The following is a 19464-nucleotide window of genomic DNA, read 5'->3' as shown; positions in this document are numbered from 1 at the left end:
AAGCCCTAACAGAACTACCCTTTACCCCATCCATTTCTCAGGAAGGGGTTGTAGCTAGCAACCTTGAGGAATGAAGTAATGACTCCCTAGACAAAAAGAATACAAGCGGACTTGCTTTTCTTTGTGATAAAAATGGCAACTTTCCCAACCTCAGTGCTCTTCAGCTGTGAAAAAACCCATAGTACACAGAGGATCCACAGTCCCTTCGCCAGGGACTTGGAGGGCAAGGTGAATTGTCACTGGTATCATGCTCATACTGCTTACTGTATCATGGGTAATACAGTTCTTTGATTTGGACCCAGGCATCTTACATCTTATGTTAGCATCCATGAAACAGTAACAGGCTAGATTCACAGCTTATAAATAGGATAGAATCCTAGACCCTAAACAATTTTTGACATTTTTGGCTACAAGCATATGATGTTGACAGAGATAGGGTTTCCTGTAAGAGAAATGACAGGGCTCTTGTGGGCTGATTTAGAGGATATGAGACCAGTAGCAAATGCTCTTGTTTAAGTGGTTGGGTAGTAGTACAGAGTAAGAGTCTCCTAACGACCTACCTGTTAATGAATTTTTTGAGGCTAAGCAGTGAGGGGTGGAATTAAATGAAACTGCTCAAATAGTGCCTTGGTTATTGCTCACTCTCTAGGCCTGGAGGAGGAAAAACTATTATTATATCAACAAAACAACAAGCCTCAGAGCCCTAAGGCAAAAGGCAGTATGGCTGTAGCTGCTGAATCAAGGGCTTCTGAGAGCTAACATAAAAGGTATCAGCAATGAGGATGTGGAGCTTTGGGTAGACTAAGTATATTATAAGTTCATTTGTGGAGTCTGAGTGGGCAGCCACTTGCAATTGAATGTAAATGCAGTCTTGCTGACTGGTACGTAGCTGCTCTTTCACTTTGTGGACTCTCATTTTTCTCTCTCCACTCTATTCTAACCTCACCTGCTTAAGATAAAAGCCAAATACGGTAGGGAACCTCAGGGAGGGAGAGGAATTCAGATTTATTTTAGCTATGTTGAATAGAGATGCTCAATTCGCCATCCTACGTGGTCCCGTGGGGAAAAAGCACGGTAGATGTCAAGGTAGGCTGAAGGCTCTGAGGACTGCAGGGTGGAGTTCCAGCAGCATGCACAGGGCAAATTAGAGACCCCTAGGCCCAAGCACTTCCGGGAGCACAGCGTCACCCTGGAGTGAGAAACCAAAGCAGAAGAAAAGCCTTCCCACCACCACAGTCCTCTGCAGGGTAGATTCCCCCGCTACCTTGTCTTCCCCATGCTCCTGGTTAGGAAGTAATGTAGTCTCCTGGCAGCTATGGCTGTAGTCCCTTTTGTGCATATGTTAAATTCCTTGGTCTGTGTTCCTACAGGGGGTAAAATACTCAAATTTTAAAAAGCTGAAATGTAGCTGGAGCCTCTGGGCCTATTCAGTGTACTATTGTTTTGGGTTCCTCTGCTAAATGTATAACTGGTATTGATAATTTGTGTTCTTACACTATGAATACTTACAGATTCAGGGGAGATTCTCCTATTCATGGGCTGCTGCATGTAGAGAGGTGTTCCGCTGTCCGCTCCCTAGGTGATTCAGCAAAAATAGTGTATCATCCCAGGAGGGAAGAAAAGAAAATCACAACTTTGGTTAAAGGCTCCATGACTGCTGGAGAATTCAGACCATTTCCCAGTACAGCAGTGCCACCTGCCTGACCCAGCTACCAAGTGCACCTCTTTTGAAAAGGCAGATGCAGCTTTGAAAAGGGATGCAGCTGGCCTGGCCTTCATATCATTTTGGCTTTCCATGAAGTAGAACCTACCCCTTTTGGGGAAAAGCTTATTTCTCACTTTGCCACCTGAAGCAAAGCAGTTGACTTATTATGCCGCTGGATTTAAGGAATTTCTTGTAAAAAACTGAGTCTGTTTCACTTATGGTTCGGCCCAATTAAAAACTGATGCAGTTGTTCAGGGTCAGTCCCAGGTACAGAAAAGTGAGTGGATTGCATCACTCCATTCTTATAGCTTTGACCAGTATGCCCCTTGATTAACCTTGTTATATTTTTACTGGCTCCTGGCCTGTTGCGATAGCCTAACCTTCAGGTCAGCTGTTAGAAGGCTGACAGATTAAAAACAACTTTTCTTTGGTACTGTGAACTGTGAAAACAAATTATAGCTGCCAGTCAGACAGTCTGGCTTACTCAAACCTGTACCTCCTAGATTGCCATCATTTCTGCCTGAATTCGTTATTGTATCAGATATGGTAATAAATCCATCATAATAGTCTGGGCAATCATTGTGTCCTGGTTTTGGGGAATAGGGACTTCAATTGGTATCCCATCCCTGCTTCCATTTGTAGGATGAATTCCTTTTCCTCCTGCATGGCTACAATTTTTTTTTTTTTTTTTTAGGCATTTTTCTTCTCCTAGTTCTAATGCGTTTTTAACAGTGCTCAAAGCATAATGGGGTTGTTGCTCTTACCTCTGGGGTTTAAGGCTCCCCTCTAACCCCTTACTCACCATGTTAAAGATGGTAGAAAGGATCCAGCCTGGACTTCATGCTTTCCCTCAATGGCTTCATGCTTCCCCCAAGCCTGCACCACGACAAATGCTTTCTCAGGCCTTTCACCATACACTCAGTCTTTTTGTGTATGCCTGTGAACATCTGGTGAGATCTTTGCAAAAGTCCGTGAATGGGTATGAATTCCTTTTGTGTCTGTAGATTCCCTGGCTTCTATATTTTCTTGCTAATACACAGTTTTGACTGAATTATTCTTACTGGTGTCCAATATTGTCTTCCCCAGGTACTCAAGTACTCATGTCCCATGTGTCCTGCCTTTCATTAAAATTTGGATTGGTTGGTTTCCCAGTAACCACAGCACTCTGATGAGTTCAAGAAGTTTCTGTTTGTAGATCATTTGTTTTTCCCTTGTTCTTTTTTGTAGTTACAATGTGAGCTATGTTGTATCCAACTTTGTTCATCTCATGGAAGCTGAAGAATACTTTCTGGGATTTTAATTGATATCACAGTGAACCTGTCCATTCTGTTAGGGAACATTCACGTCTTTGTATTGAGTCCTCTGATCTTTAAACATGGTATATTTCTCAATTTATTTAGGTTGTCTTTAATTTCTCTCAGTAATATTTTGTAATTTTAAGTGTAGAGGTCTCACATATTTTGTCAAGTTGGGTAGTGCTAGACTCATAACATTTTTGATACTATTATAAATAATATTTTAAAATTTTGATTTTGTTTATATAAAGAAATATTATTGAATTTTGAATGTTGAACTTAAGCCGTATGATTTTGCCAAACTCATTTATTTATTCTTTTCTTAATTCCTTACGATTTCCTTCTTAGAGAATTATACTTGAATAAACAGAAGTTTATGTCATAGTTTTCAATCTTAAATCTGTTTTGGTCTTGCTTTATTGCCGTAGCCAAGACCACAAGTAATATTGAGTAGAAATGGTGAGAGCAGACATAATTGCTTTTTTCCGTGTCTTCAGGGGGAAAGTATTCAATCTTTCATTATTAGATTTGATGCTAGGTGTAGGGTTTTTATGGATATCATTTTTCAGGTTGATAAAGTTTCCTTCTTAGTTTGTTGAGAATGTTTATCAGGAATGCATATTACATTATTTAAGATTTTTTCCATTTAATGAGAGCTCATATGGTTTTTCTCATTTAATCTAGTAACATGATAAATTACGTGGATTTTTTTTAATGTTAAGCCAACCTTCCATTTTTGACATAAACCTATTTGATAGTACTACCTTTTTAGATATTGCATGATTGTATCGACAATTATTTTTTAAAAATCTTTTGCCTATATATTCATAAGGCCTATTGGTCTGTCATTTTCTTTTATTGTAATGTTTTGATCTGGTTTTGGAATCAGGGCAATGCTGGACTCAAATGAGTTGAAAGATGTTCTTTTTCTCTAATTTTGAAAATGTTTTTGTAAGATCAGAGTTAGTCCTTTCTTAAATGTTTAATAAAATTCCCTAGAGAAGACATTTGAACCAAGAGGTTTTATGTTGTTTAAAGTTTTAAATTACAAATTCAAATTATTTAATAGATAATAGATTCATATTTTCTATTTCTTCTGTGTCTGTTTTGATGATATATGTATCTTTTGAATAATCAGTTTACATTTAAAAGTTGCTAAATTTATTAACATCATCAACTTGTTTTTAATATTTCCTCATTGTATTTTAATTATCTGTAGGATCTGTACAGATATCTTCCCTTTCATTACTGATATTTGACAATTTGTGTCATCTTTTTTTTCTTTTTGAGTTTGCCTACAAGTTTACCAGTTTTTTCAATCTTCGGAAATAACTAGCTTTTGATTTCTTTGTTCTTAATGAACAATGTTGTTATGTTCTTTTTTTGTTTTATTGATTTCTACTCTTTAGTGTTTCCTTTCTTCTCTACTTTGGTAAACGTTTCTTTCATCAATTTTAATTTTTTTTCTGATACGTGGTTCAGTATTGTTTTACCAACATTCCACAACTTTGGATATCTTATTTTATATCACTTACTTCAGTATGCTTTCTAATTTTCCTGAGGTATCTCTTTGCTGTTATATAGGTTATTTCAAAGTATGTTGTGTTTTTTTTTCTTTTTGAGGCAGAGTTTTGCTCTCTCACCCAGGGTGGTACGATTACTGCTCACTGTAGCCTTGACCTCCTGGACTCAAGAGATTCTCCCACCTCACCGGTCCAAGTAGGTGGCATTACAGGCATGTGCTACCACGCCCAGCTAATTTTTGTATTTTTTGTAGAGACAGAGTCTACTGTGTTACCTGGGCTGGTCTTAAACTCCTGGACTCAAGCAATCCTCCCACCTCATCCTCCAACAGTGTTGGGATTACAGGCATGAGCCACCATGCTCGGACAAAAGTGCATTTTCTAATTTTTAAATACTTGGTGATTTTTCAAAGTTTTTTGTTATTGGTTGCTAATTCAATTTCATTATGGTCAGAGAACTTGATTTGTATGATTTCTGTTCTTTTAAATTTGTTTAGGTTAGTTTAATGGCTCAGTATGTAATCTATCTTGGTGATTGTGCTGTGTACTTTTGAAAATAATGTGCTTTCTCTCATTGTTCGGAGTAGTGTTCTATAAATGTCAAATAGGTCAAGTTAATGATAGTATTGTAAAATCTTCTCTAGCCTTACTGATGTTTTTACTGTTTTATTAACTTTTTTTTTTTTTTTTTTCTCCCTGAGCCAGTCTTGCTGCATCACCCAGGCAGGAGAACAGTGGTGCTATCACAGCTCACTGCAGCCTCAACCTCCTGGGCTCAGGCAGTCCTCCTGCCTCTGCCTCCCAGGTAGCTGGGACCACAGGTGTGTTCCACCGTACCTGGCCTTTTTTTTTTTTTTCTTCTTTCCAGTAGATATGGGAGTCTCCTTATGTTGCTCAGGCTGGTCTTAAACTGCTGGGCTCAAGGATCCTCCTGCCCTGGCCTCCATAGGTGCTGGAATTACAGTCGTGAGCCACCACACCTGGCCCTGTTCTATTAGCATTTAAAATAAAGATAAGTTAATTTTTTTTTTACTGAAAAAAAGAGTTGTGAAATCCCCATCTATAATTGCGGATTTGTCAGTTTTAGTTTTTTGACTTCATCTGGTTTTTGTTTCATGTGTTTTTATCGGGTGCATGCACATTTAGGATTGCTATGAAATACATGGCTTTGTGCTCAATGATAATCCTTTTCTCCTATCAGTATAGCTATTCCAGGTTCATTCTATATAGTTTGCATCGTATATATAGATTATTTTTTAACCTTCACTTTCAACTTGTGTGTTTTTGAGGTTTGTTTTCTGTTGATAGTAATGGTTTGTTTTTGCTTTTTAAATCCAATTTGATTTTTGTCTTTTAATTGGAGTACAGAGTATTTGTATTTAATCTAATTTTCATATGGTTCCTTGTTCATTTATTCTCTTTCCTACCCTTTTTTGGATTTTTACAATTCCGTTTTACCTTCTCTGCTGACTTATTAGCTGTATATATAAAATAATATAAATGTGTGTATATATGTATATATAATAATACATATATAACATAAATACATAATTTATGTTATATATACATAAATTATGCATATGATATATGCATGTTATATATGTATCTATTATATATGTATATATAAAAATATATTTTGCGTGTGTGTGTGTGTATATGTATTTTTTTTTTAGACAAAGTCTCACTCTGTTGCCCAGGCTGGAATGCCGTGGAACGATCTTTGCTCACTGCAGCTTTGACCTCCAAGGCTCAAGAGATCTTCCTGCCTCAGCCTGCTGAGTAGCTGGAACTACAAGCACTCACCCAGGTTGACCACCTGGCTAATTTTTGTGTATTTTTGTATAGATGGAATCTTGCTATGTTGCCTAAGGCTGGGGTCTTGAACTCCTGGCCTCATGTCATCCTTCTGTATTGGCTTTCCAATGTGTTGGGATTACAGATGTGAGCCACCGCACCTGGCTCAGCTATATCTTTTAAGCTTTCTTGTTTTAATGGTGGTTTTAGGTTTTATGATACACGTGCTTAACTTATTACAGTCTACTTTCAAGTAATAGCACATCATGTATAATGTTAGAACCTTACTATTAATACAATATAATTTCTGTTGGCCCCTTCCATCTTTTCTGCTGTTTTTTACTTCATAATACAGTGTCACTATTTTTGTTTTAAATAGCCAGTTATCTTTCAGTTTTTAAAAAGTTTATATTTATCCACATATTTACAGTGGCATTGTTCATTCCTTTTTGTACATCAGGGAAACCTTCTGGTATATTTTCCATCAGCCTAAAGAACTTACTGTGACAGTTTTTGTAGTGCAGAGTTGTTTGCAACAAATTATTTCTGTTTTTCTTGTCAAAATATGTTCCTTTTGTCTTCATTTTTGACTTTCACTCAATATATAGCTCTATAGAGACACTTTATTCTTCCATCATTCAAATAATATTTTGTTGTTTTATGGCATGCTTGGTTTCTGATGAGAAGTCTGTGATCATTCTTATCTTTGTTCCTCAGTTCTGTGATGTATCTTCTTTCCTCTAGCTTTAAGAGTTCCTCTTTATTTCATTGTTTTTATAATTTTCATTGTGATGTACCTTGGTGTAATTTTTTGTGTGTGCTCTCCTTCCTTGCTTGGGGTTCACTCATATTCGTGGATCACTGTTTTTGTTGTGGTTGTTGCTGCTATTGTTATTTGTTGTTTTTGTTTTTTCATCAAATTTGAAAAAATTATTTCATTGTTTCTTCAAATACTTTTTTTCTTAGAACATTATTCTCTTTCTTAGACTTCAGAAACTCCTGTTTTAGGCCGGGCGTGGTGGCTCGCACCTGTAATCCCAGCACTTTGGGAGGCCGAGGCTGGGGGGATCACGACGTCAGGAGATTGAGACCATCCTGGCTAACACGGTGAAACCCCGTCTCTACTAAAAACACAAAAAAATTAGCTGGGTGTGGTGGCGGGCACCTGTAGTCCCAGTTACTTGGGTGGCTAAGGCAGGAGAAAGGCATGAACCCGGGAGGCAGCACTTGCAGTGAGCTGATTGCGCAACTACTCTCCAGCCTGGGCAACAGAGCAAGACTCTGTCTCAAAATGAAAAAACAAAGTAACAAACAAAAACTCATAATTTAGACTTGGTATTTTTCCACATGTCATTGAGGCTTTGTTCTCCCCCCCCCCCCCCCCCCATAGCTTTAATTTGTTTGGGTAGTTTTGATTGCTCTGGTTCCTGTTTCATCACTCTTTTTATCTTTTGTAGTGTCTGATTTGTTGTTAAGGCCCTCTAACGAACTTTTCAGTTCAAATATTGTGTTTTTCAGCTCTGGAAAGTTTTATTTGATTAATTTCTATAGTGACAATTTATCTCTGTTGTGTTCATGTATTTCTTTAAATCTGTTTTTAATAGATATTTTAATATCTGTCTTATAATTTTGTCATCTTTTTTGCATCCTGGTATTTCTAATAATTTTTTATTGGGTGCTGGTCATGGTGTTTGAATACTATGAATGGATTTTGTTATCCAATAGTGAATGTTGTACTTTGTTCTGTCAGGCAGTTAAGTTACTTGTGGGTCAACTTGATCCTTTCACACTTGTTTTTAAGCTATATTAGGGCAGCTTGAGAGGAACATTTATTCTAAGGCTAGTTTAGCCCTACTGTTAAGGCATACTCCTTCATAGAGCCATATTGAATGCTCCTGTTATTTAATGGTATCTCCCATTTTAGCATTCCAACCTAGAATATTTTGCAGTATCCTGTGAGTTTGAGACTTGATCAGTTTTGCAGATTTTCTGGTAGTGGTTCTTTGCCTGGCCTTTTTGAGTCTCACTATATACATTTATAACTTAGTATTTCTTTGAAGATTCAAGAGTCCCTGTATAGAATTTTCTGGTACTGTTTCTCTGCTTAGCCTACCTTTTTTCTGTTATTCTGACCTGAAAATTCCAGGTTTCTCAGCCTTCCTTAACTCAAATTTGTCCCTTCAACTCATTGAGTTCATTGTGTTTACTGAGATGTTCCCCTTACATTATAGGGGAAAGTATATTTAGCAGAAAGCCAGAGTAATCACAGGGCTCAATCATGTGTTTTTTAGGGGTCACAGTCCTGCATTGCCTGTTGTCTAATATCTGAAAACAGTAGTTGCATAAATTCTGTCCCATTTTCTAGTTGCTAGGGTAAATCCTATACCAATTATTCTGTTAGGTTGGAAGTAGAAGTTTTAAATCTGTTTTTAAAACTTAATTGTCATGGCACTTCTTTTAGCAATTATGAACTTCCTTGAGGCATTTCTTTTACTGCTGTCTTACAGTTATGTCTTAAAGTTATTGAAAATCTTTTGGTTGTTGTTTTACTTTTTACTCCTTGTTTCTTATGTTAGAGCCAATAGGTTAGTAATATTCTGAATCATGCAAGTCTGATTCTTGGTGCTTAAAATATCTGCTCTGGGCCAGGCACAGTGGCTCATGCCTGTAATCTCAGCACTTTGGGAGGCCAAGACGGGCAGATCACTTGGCGTCAGGAGTTCGAGACCAGCCTGGCCAACATGGTGAAACCGTGTCTCTACTAAAAATAAAAAGAAAATTAGCCAGGTGTGGTGGTGTGTGTCTGTAGTCCCAGCTGCTTGGGAGGCTGAGGCACAAGAATCACTTGAACGTGGGAGGCAGAGGTTGCAGTGAGCAGAGAGAGCACCACTGCACTCCAGCCTAGGTGATGGAGTGAGTCTCTGTCTCAAAAACAAAAGAAACAAACAACAGATCTGCTCTGGACAGTTTTCTTTCATAAATGCTTCCATATTTTTTTTGTTGTTAGAGGAAAAGATTATGTGCTGGAGAAAAAAATCATAAGCTATACAAATTTATGCCTTATGATCTCTAGTCATTTTCCTCTCTCTCCCTCACATGTGTTATTATACATACCAGCAGTTAGCAAACTTTTTCTGCAAAAGGCCAGATAATAAATATTTTAGGCTTTCTGGGCTATAATCAGTCTGTGTCACATATTCTTTGTTTTCTTTTTTGACCTTTTAAAAATGTAAAAACATTCTCAGCTTGAGGGCTGAGACCACCACCACTTTGTTCACATAACCTTCCCCTTTCATTTTTACCAGAAGACCTTACCTCTTACTTTATTGCAAAAACAAATACATTTTATCAACTTTTTGCTTCCTGTGCATCTTATCTCAAAGCGTATCTAGACCTTCAATTATTTGTCCATCTTTCATTCTTGTGTTGAGGGAAGATAGATGCATGTCCTTTCGTTTAAGCCTAAACCCACTTTGTGGATTCCCCTTCCAAATTCATTCACACATTGTTCCAGTTTGCACTCCTATGTATTATCTTCCCTGACTCTTCCAGCTGTACTCGGTTAACATGTGCAAATTTGCTCTGTTCTCACTTTATTCCTGCTGCTTTAAATTTTGTATTCATGCCATCCACCACTACAGCTTATCTTATTATGTACTTTTAGTTGAGTTTAAATTGCAAATGGAAAAAATAATGGTCTTTAAACTGTAATAAACTACTTAGGTATAAGGTGTTTTACATATTCATTTCTGAGTCAATCTTGGCCACATTTTCTTTATTTCATAAATTAACAGCTTTTTTTTTCCTCCAGTGACAACATATTAAAACATATTAGAACATCTCAAGCAAAAATCTTGTGTGATGGGGAAGGAAATACTCTCTAAAAGGCAAAATATCAAGTACAGATTTTTTTTTCTTTTTAATTTTAGGAATCAGACTAGATCTAGGCACATTGTGTTGCAGGCGTCACCTCACAAATCTGCCAACGCATGTCTTTTCTGAGCTTCAACACAGCTGCTGTCCTAACCAGCAGCTCTCCTTTCCTCTCCTTGATAGTGGTTTGCATTGGTGTTTTGGTTTATGTTGGGGAAGGAAAAATACAAAAGAATCTCTTTTTCATTTTTCTTGTGATACTATGGGTTTTAAAAAACTATAATGTGAGTTAAGTAGCAGTGGCTTCTTCAGGATCATCCTTATACTAAGAAACACAAAGGGCATTGGTGTTTTAAATATAGATAAGTCCGTTTTCATATAAAACATACTTTAAAGAATAAAATTACTTGTAAAGAATAAAGACACATTTAAAAACTACATGTTCTTACAACAATTTGTTCTATTCTTTTTTCCCTGTAACACAGTTATTCCTCCCCCGCTCCCCACACAACAGATTTGTAATGTAAGAATAGAATCATGGTGCAGCCTGCAACTCCCAGAGGTAAAACACACAGTACTAGACTTCCATCTGTAGATTTTACTTTTCAGATTTCATGTCATTTTCTCAGAGTTAAATTGAAATTTAAAATCATTTTAAGCTTTCAAGGATTGTATTCATGTTGTTCTTTTAAGTGGTTTCATCATACTGTATTTTGTGTTTATTTTATTAAGCATAATTTTATTATTTTTCAATTATATACACTATGCAGCTGCTTGTGTCTTAAATTTTAATTGCTTGCTTTTGTCATATTGAATTAGTTTTGAAATATTCTTTTACTGTTGAATATTTCCTTTTTTGATGAACTTAAAATAGTATCATTAATGAATTTTTTAATCTATTTGAGTAAATTTCTTATTTGTTTTGATTTGGATATTTCACATATACAAGCATAACTCAGAATTATTCAAAATTGAAGAAATGTGGTATGAATGATCTGAAGGATCAGTAATACAATAATTTAATATTTTTAAATTCATGTTTGACATTGCACTTGGATTTGGAAACATTTAGCCTAGAATAAAGACAATTTATTGGTATTATAATAGCTGTGTTAAGTATTTGAATTTTTTGAATCACAGATGAACTCTTATACTAGTAGAATCAAAATCTGTGCCATATTGTGCTCTCTTTTTGAACATGTGATGTAATGAAGATATTTCAGATAAGTTAAAAATACAATTGTTTTGCTAGCTTTAGAAAGGAGACCAGTAAAAGTGTTATTTGACTGATGTAATCTGGAGGAAATTGCTCGGTGAAAACATTAGGTGATTTTACATTTGAGATTTTGACTGTTTCTTCCTTGTTATAGAAGATTCTTAATTTATAGTAATTTGTTTATTTGCTGAGACAAGAGTATAAAATACATTTGGTTTTGTTGATGTTCGGGAAGAGAGTCATTTAGCTAATGTATGAGCTTAGCCTTGCTTACTTTCTCAATTTCGTCCTTGTTAATTCTCTATATATTCCTAAGATTCTCATTATTGATACCATATGCAGCAACTCTCAAGACTCACATTTAAAAACTGGGAAAATCTTGAAATTCCCATTATTTATATGTATGGAATGTACTATATTAATATGAGAGATTTAACTTCTGTACTTTCAGCTGTAATGCTTACTCACTTTTATTTTGTAGACACCTGACTATTGTTCAGATTATTTTCAGAATCACCGTAGGAAGGTCTGATTGCTTGGTTAAACATTTAACAAATATTCATTACATTCTTTGTGTCCAATAGGGTATAAGGTGCTAAGGGAACAGTGACTATGCATTTGTAGTTTAGTAAAAGATGCAGATGAATACACTATGATAGTATACAGTAAGTGCAGTACTAAAGATTAAGTATAAGGTGCTATGCAATCACATAAGACAGACACTAGTCTGCAGGGAAATGGTCATGGAAAGCTCTCTAGAGGAAGTGGATAAACTAGATATGAAGAATACTCAAGTATTTGCCAGATCAAGGCGATGGGTGCTTGTTCAGATTGGTGAAGGTATATCATACAAAGAGACAGCCTTTCCTAGAAGAAATTAAAGATGGGGAATACAAGAAAAGGACAGTGTATTAGTCCATTTTCACACTGTTGATAAAGACATACCTGAGACTGGGAATTAAAAATGGTTTAATGGACTTACAGTTCCACGTGGCTGGGGAGGCCTCACAATCGTGGGGAAAGGCAAGGAAGAGAAAGTCATGTCTTACATGGATGGTAGGGGGCAAAGAGAGCGCTTGTGCAAGGAAACTCTCATTTTTAAAACCATCAGAAACTCCTATTTTCAAAACCATCAGATCTTGTGAGACTTATTCACTATCAAGAGAATAGCATGGGAAAGACCTGCTGCCACAATTCAATTACCTCCCACTGGGTTCCTCTCATGACAGGTGGGAATTGTGGGAGTTACAATTCAAGGTGAGATTTGGGTGGGGATGCAGTCAAACCATATTAGACAGGGAAGCATTGAGAGATAGGGCCAAATATTATATGGCCATCCAAGCCATATTAGGGAATTTCAACTTTTACAGGAGAGCATTGATGACTCCAAGGGAGTAATGTAACAGACTTGCATTTTAGAAAGATCACTCTGACAACAATGTCAAATGGATTGGAATATTGGGAGCATAATTAGAGATAGGGAAGTCCAGTATGCCAGGCAAGAGTATCATGGTGATAAGAATTAAGGGAGTAGCATTGAGGATGGAACACAGTAGTGGGATCTATTTTAAGGAGATACAGAAGCTGTGAGGTGTGATTAAAGAAGTAGGGCTGACTTGCAAAATTAAATGGATAGTAGGTCTACTCACTGAACCATTCTTAGGAGGAATGGTTTTGTGAGGAATGATTATATGTACATAGTTAACCCTTGAACAATGTGGGGGCTAGGGGTGCTGACTCCCCATGCAATCATAACTTTTGACTGCCCAGAAACTTAACTGCTGATAGCCAATTGTTGACTGGAAGCCTTACCAATAACATAAATAGTTGATTAACACATATTTTATATGTTATTTGTATTATGTACTGCATTCTTACAGTAAAATAAGCTAGAGAAAAGAAAATGTTATTAAGAAAATCATAAGAAAGAGAAAATATATTTAATGTTCATTAATTGGAAGTGGATCATCAAAAATTTTCATTCACATCGTGGTCATGTTGAGTCGGCTGAGGAGTAGGAGGAAGAAGAAGGGTTGGTTTTGTCTTAGGGTGGCAGAGGCAGAAGAGATGGAGGAGGTAGAAGAGTAGGCAGGAAAGGCAGGCACACTCGGTGTAACTTGACAGAAATACATGGCAATTTCTGTCTGACTTTTTTGCTTTTTCATTTCTCTAAAAATGTTTCCGTATGGTACCAATCCTTTCATCATTTGCTTTAGTTTCAGTGCCTGTAACGTAGAAGGGTCCATGTTATAAAAGAAGTCAAAAGTAGTCTTGAATAATTGGAACCCTTCTGCTGGATTGTCTAATGTCAGTTTGTTTTCTGGCACTGCTTCTTCTACATCTTCTTCCTCATCTTCTGGCACTGGTTTGGAAACTCTACTGAAATCCTTCACCCCTGCCATCTTTTTCTCATATCTACGATCTCTTTCATGGTTTCTTTGATCGGCTCTGTGGTAAATCCTGTGAAGTCATGCACAACGTCTGGATCCAGATTTCTTTGGCAGTAATTTATTGTTTCAGGCTTGATGGTTTTCATGGCTTTTTCTATAACAGCGATGGCATGTTCAATGGGGTAATCCTTCCAGACTTAAATTATGTTCTCTCTATTGGAGTTCTCTTCCATAGCCTTGACAGCCCTTTCCATAGAACACCATGTCTAATGAGCCTCAAAAGTCCTTATGACACCAAATCTAGGTGTTGAATTAGAGTTGTTGTGGTTTGGGGCAAGTAGTCTACTTTGATGCCCTGGATGTTGAACCTCATGGAGTTCTGGGTGGCCAGGGGCATTGTCTGATATCAGAATAACTTTAAGGCAAGGTACTGACTTCAGGGACAAACCAACAATGGAAGCAATCAAGAAAAGGTGTTCTCATTGTCCATGCCTTCCTGTTGAACAACCAAAAGATGGGCAGTGGTGTTTATCTTTTTCCTTTAAATCTTGGGGTTAGTAGCTTTAATAGATAAGGGCAATCCTCCTGATCATAAACCTAGCTGCATTTGCACAATACAATGGAATTAGCCCATCTCTTACTGCCTTAAATCCCGGTGATTACTTTTCTTCCTTAGTAACAAATGACCTTTATGACATGTTTTTCCAGAATAGGGTACTTTTGTCCACATTAAAAACCTGTTCAGGCAGATATCCTTTCTCCTCAGTGTTTTTCTTTTTTTTTTTTTGAGACGGAGTCTTGCTCTGTCACCCAGGCTGGAGTGCAGTGGCCGGATCTCAGCTCACTGCAAGCTCCGCCTCCCGGGTTTACGCCATTCTCCTGCCTCAGCCTCCCGAGTAGCTGGGACTACAGGCGCCCGCCACCGCGCCCGGCTAGTTTTTTGTATTTTTAGTAGAGACGGGGTTTCACCGTGTTAGCCAGGATGGTCTCGATCTCCTGACCTCGTGATCCGCCCGCCTCGGCCTCCCAAAGTGCTGGGATTACAGGCTTGAGCCACCGCGCCCGGCCTCCTCAGTGATTTTCTTAATAGCACCTGGGAACTCATCTGCTTCCTCTTGAGCAGCAGAAGCTGCTTCTCCTGTTACCTTGATTTTTTTGTTCTTGTTACATAAATTAACCCTTTCTTCTAGGCTAGTGATGCCTGAAATGATAGAGCTTCTACTGGCCTTTCAATTTCTTCAGTCTTTTGATGGCCAACTTTGCCATGTTGGTGAAAGTGGCATTGTAGATCCAGGCACCATCAGCTACTGTTTTCATGTAGGAACCACAGTGTAAGATCCCCACTGCTTGTTTCTTCATCTTGGTTTAGCCACAGAAGGAGCAAGTGTACTTGGCAGGATGGCTGATTTCTGTTTTCTTCAGTGTTTTCCAGAGGGAGGTACCATAGCAATCCCATATTTACCAATGATTTCAACCTACTTGGTGAGTTTTAGCAGTGTAGCTGTGAACTAGGCACAAGCCCAGAGAGGACTATCTTGATATTTTTAAAGCCATACCCCTTTCTAAAATTATTAAACCATCCTTTGCTGGGATTAAATTCTCCAGCTTTAGATCCTTTGCCTTCCTTTTGCTTTAAGTTGTCATATGACTTCACTATTTCTTGAATCATATAGGTGTGCCTTTTTTATAGCAATCATGGACCCACATAAAAGCTACATTTTCAATACTAGATAAAAAGATATTTTGCAGAAAGTGCTGCTGTAGTTGTAGCAGTGGCTTCACAATTTTTCTCTTCTTTTCTCTTTTTACAGTGGTCCTTGTGCCGGATTCGTTTGTCTTGAGATGGTGGGCAACCATAGCTGCAAGTCTCAAAATTCAGCACATATCAAGCAATTCTTTTTCTTGTAATGTCTTGTCTTTTCTCTGCTTCTTGAAAACACTTCCAACAACACCACTAAAGACACTTCATATGGGTCCTATGAAGTTATTCAAGGTTTATGGTATTGCATTAAAAACTATGAAAAATAAGTGAGAACTGCAAGAGATCACTTTCTATTGTGATAACACAATTTACTGGAGAGAGACAAACTGCTCAAGCGAAGATGTTAGCATCACTTAACGTTTAAGGGGATAATTGTAACACTTGAGATCACAGCAATAGCAGTAGGATGTGGCTACCAAATTATTACAGTAGTACAGTATGTACTATAGTTAATTTCTTTTTCTTTTTTCTTTTACTTTAAGTTCTTGGATACATGTGTAGAACGTGCAGGTTTGGATACATGTGCAGAATGTGCAGGTGTGCATGTGCCGTAGTGGTTTGCTGCATCTATCAACCCATCATCTAGGTTTTAAGTCCTGCGTGCATTAGGTACTCATCCTAATTCTCTCCCTCCCCTTGCTCTCCATCCCTTGGCAGGCCCTGGTGTGTAATGCTCCCCTTCCTGTGTCCATGTGTTCTTATTGTTCAACTCCCACTTATGAGTGAGAACATGTGGCATTTGGTTTTCGTACTATAGTTAATTTTGTACAGTTGTGATTTAATACCACATCTTTATGTTTGTTTACATTTTTGTCAACTGTGAATGGTGCCATGTATGGTCTGCAAGGGTTTTCATAAGTTTTGATAAATTTTAGTTTTTATAATATATTTGTGTATATTTTATGGTAGTGATGAAATAGACTAGTATCTACATATATTTTATATATTCAGGACATACCTTTTTCTTAATTTTTTTGATATTTCTAGGCTGTATGGTTCATCTGCAAGTTTTTTCAAATTGTTGCATCAAATCTCCAAAAAAATTTCCAATATATTTATGGGGAAAAAAATCTGTGTATATGTGGACCTACACATTTCAAACCTATTCAAGAATCAAGTGTACTCTGGGCCATGTTGAATTTGAGGTGCTTATTAGACATCCAAGTGTAGACAGCTAATAGGAAACTATATATGTGGATTTGAAGTCCTGGAGAAAGAAAGGGGCAGAAGACATAGATTTGAAAGTTGCCACAAAGAGAGGGTAAGTGAATATGTGAGAAGTATGGAGTTGTATTCCCCAAAGGGAGTAGAAATAGTACAGATATCCTGAGGAATTTTAATACGTAAGGGGTGAGTGTAGGAAGAGTAGACCAAAAGGAGACTAACAGGCATTAGCTAGAGAGGTGGGATGGTATAAGATAATGGAATCTAAGAAAGCACGGTGTTTTAAGGATGAAATATCAACATTGTAGATGAGAGTTGAAGAGTAGCCGTAGGATTTAGCCAAAGAAAGAAAGAAAGAAAAAAACATGATTGGTGACCTCTGCAAGACAGCATCAGGAATATGGTAATTACACAAGTATTGAGATCAAGGTGAACATTAGTGTGAGCTCATTTTTCATATGCCTCTTTCAGTGAAGAAGTAATTTCAGCTGTTCAACAATATAACATTCCATGTTTGGGCAAGGAGGGTGTCAGTAAGAATAATAATATTATTATTATTATTATTATTATTATTATTTTTGAGACAGAGTCTCACTGTCGTCCAGGCTGGAGTGCATGGCATGATCTTGGCTTACTGCAACCTCCACCTCCCAAGTTCAAGGGATTCTCCTGCCTCAGCCTCCCACGTAGCTGGGATTACAAGTGTGTGCCACCACGCCCAACTAATTTTTGTATTTTTAGTAGAGATGGGGTTTCACCATGTTGGCCAGGCTGGTCTCGAACTCGTGAGCAGGTTATCCACCCACCTCAGCCTCCCAAAGTGCTGGGATTACAGGCGTGAGCCACTGTGCCCGACTGTCAGTAAGAATAAAATAAAATTGTGGGAAATTATTTTTGAAGACTTTATAATCCGAATAAAAATAAAAGCCTGATTTATGAAATGGTATAACCTGAAACTTTAGATTGTAAAAGAAAAAGAGATGTCATAATATAGCTTGAATTTGAAATAACTGGGATTTAATCTAAACTACCAATGATTTGGAGTTTCATCTTATAGATAATATATGGTTATTGACAGAATATTATGAGATACTATATGAAAAATGCTATAATGCCTATAGCCTCTAATATAATACCTGTCAAGTGTGTGTGTTTGTATGTAAATATGTGATATACTGAACACCTTATTTATAACTATATATACTGGTTAATAACTTCATGGCAGTTTTCCTCTTCGTATGTTTATTATCGTGTGACAAAGTGAAAGTTTAAAACAACAAACATTTATGAAATTACATCATTTCTGAAGAATAATAGCCGCCTAAAGATGTCCATGTCCTGTTTCCTAAAACCTGCAAATACTTTACATTATGTGGTGAAAGAGACTTTGAAAATACGATTACAATTATGGACCTAGATATGGGCTTAGTCTAATACATGAGACCTTAAAAGTAGAGAACTTTCCCCAGCTGATGTTGGAAGAGATGAGTCAGAGAGGTGAGGCAGAAGGGTGTTCAGAGAGATTCAAAGCGTGAGATGGAAGTAGGGAGCTATAAGCCAAGGAATGTGGGTGGCCTCCAGAAGCTGAGAATATCCCCCAGCTGACAGGCAGCAAGGAAACCAGAAAGTCCTGTAACTACATGGAACTGAACATTGTCAAAAACTTTACTGAATCTGGCAGCAGTTCTTTCCCAGAGTCTCCAGTAAGTAACATGGACAGCCAATACCTTGATTTCAGGTTTGCGACACCCAGAGCAGAAAAAGCCGACTGAGCCCACTGGACTTCTAACCTACAGAACTGAGATAGTAAATTGTATTGTGTAGAGCCACTAATTTTGTTGTAATTTGTCATGGCAGCAATAGTTAACTAATGCAAAGAGATAGGAATCCAGAAGTGGCTTAGCTGAGTGGTTCTGGCTTAGGGCCTCTCACGAGGTTGTAGTGAAGTTGTCAGCCAGGGCGTGACTGGGGTGGAAGGATATACTCTCAAGCTGACTCACGTGGTTGTTGGTAGGCCTCCATTCCTCACCATGAGGGCCTCTTTCTAGGGCTGTGCATGATGTGGCAGCTGACTTCCCAGTGTGAGTGGAGAGAGAGAGACAGTGAGAGCTTGTGGGTACACAGTATAGAATCCATAATGTTTTTTGTAGTCAAGTCTCTAATATGACGTATCATTATGTTTGCTGTATTCTGTTGTTCACAAGGACCAACCCTGGGATAATAATTACATTACAGAGGAATGTGATTACCAGGACGCAGGGATCATTGGGGGATCATGCTGAAGGCTGGTTACTGCAAGTATGTGTGCCTAAGATGACAAACTGTCAGTTCTGTATTACATCATTAGCCATATATAATCCCAGCTCTGCAGTGTAATTTTTTTTATTTTTATTTTTTGAGACAGAGTCTTGCTCTGTTGCCCAGGCTGTAGTGCAGTGGCCTCATCCCAGCTCACTGCAAGCTCCGCCTCCCAGGTTCACGCCATTCTCCTGCCTCAGCCTCCTGAGTAGCTGGGACTACAGGTGCCCACCACCACGCCTGGCTATTTTTTTATTTTTAGTAAAGAGGGGATTTCACCACGTTAGCTGGAATGGTCTCGATCTCCTGACCTCATGATCCACCCGCCTTGGCCTCCCAAAGTGCTGGGATTACAGGCATGAGCCACTGCACCTGGCCCCTGCAGTGTAAATTTAAGCAAGTTATTCAGCCTCTCTAAAGTTCAAGTTATTCATTCAAAATTGA

The 19464-nt window shown here is 37.8% G+C and overlaps 1 protein-coding gene across 4 annotated transcripts in view; it reads left to right on the top strand.

The window, feature by feature from the left end:
- COG5 (component of oligomeric golgi complex 5) overlaps positions 1–19464 on the top strand; it is a 364064-nt gene that overhangs the window by 97446 nt on the left and 247154 nt on the right. For 2 of the 4 annotated variants that reach the window (XM_065541066.1, XM_045387481.2), the window contains exon 7: positions 15608–15700. The exons of the other annotated variants lie outside the window; for them this stretch is intronic. In XM_065541066.1, coding sequence (XP_065397138.1) covers positions 15608–15700 — 93 coding nt within the window. The remainder of the gene's footprint in view (positions 1–15607; positions 15701–19464) is intronic. 4 annotated transcript variants of the gene reach the window in all.

The sequence above is a fragment of the Macaca fascicularis genome, chromosome 3, assembly GCF_037993035.2.
Source record: "Macaca fascicularis isolate 582-1 chromosome 3, T2T-MFA8v1.1".
NCBI classification, from domain to species: Eukaryota; Metazoa; Chordata; class Mammalia; order Primates; family Cercopithecidae; genus Macaca; species Macaca fascicularis.
This window is presented reverse-complemented; position numbering and strand designations above follow the sequence as displayed.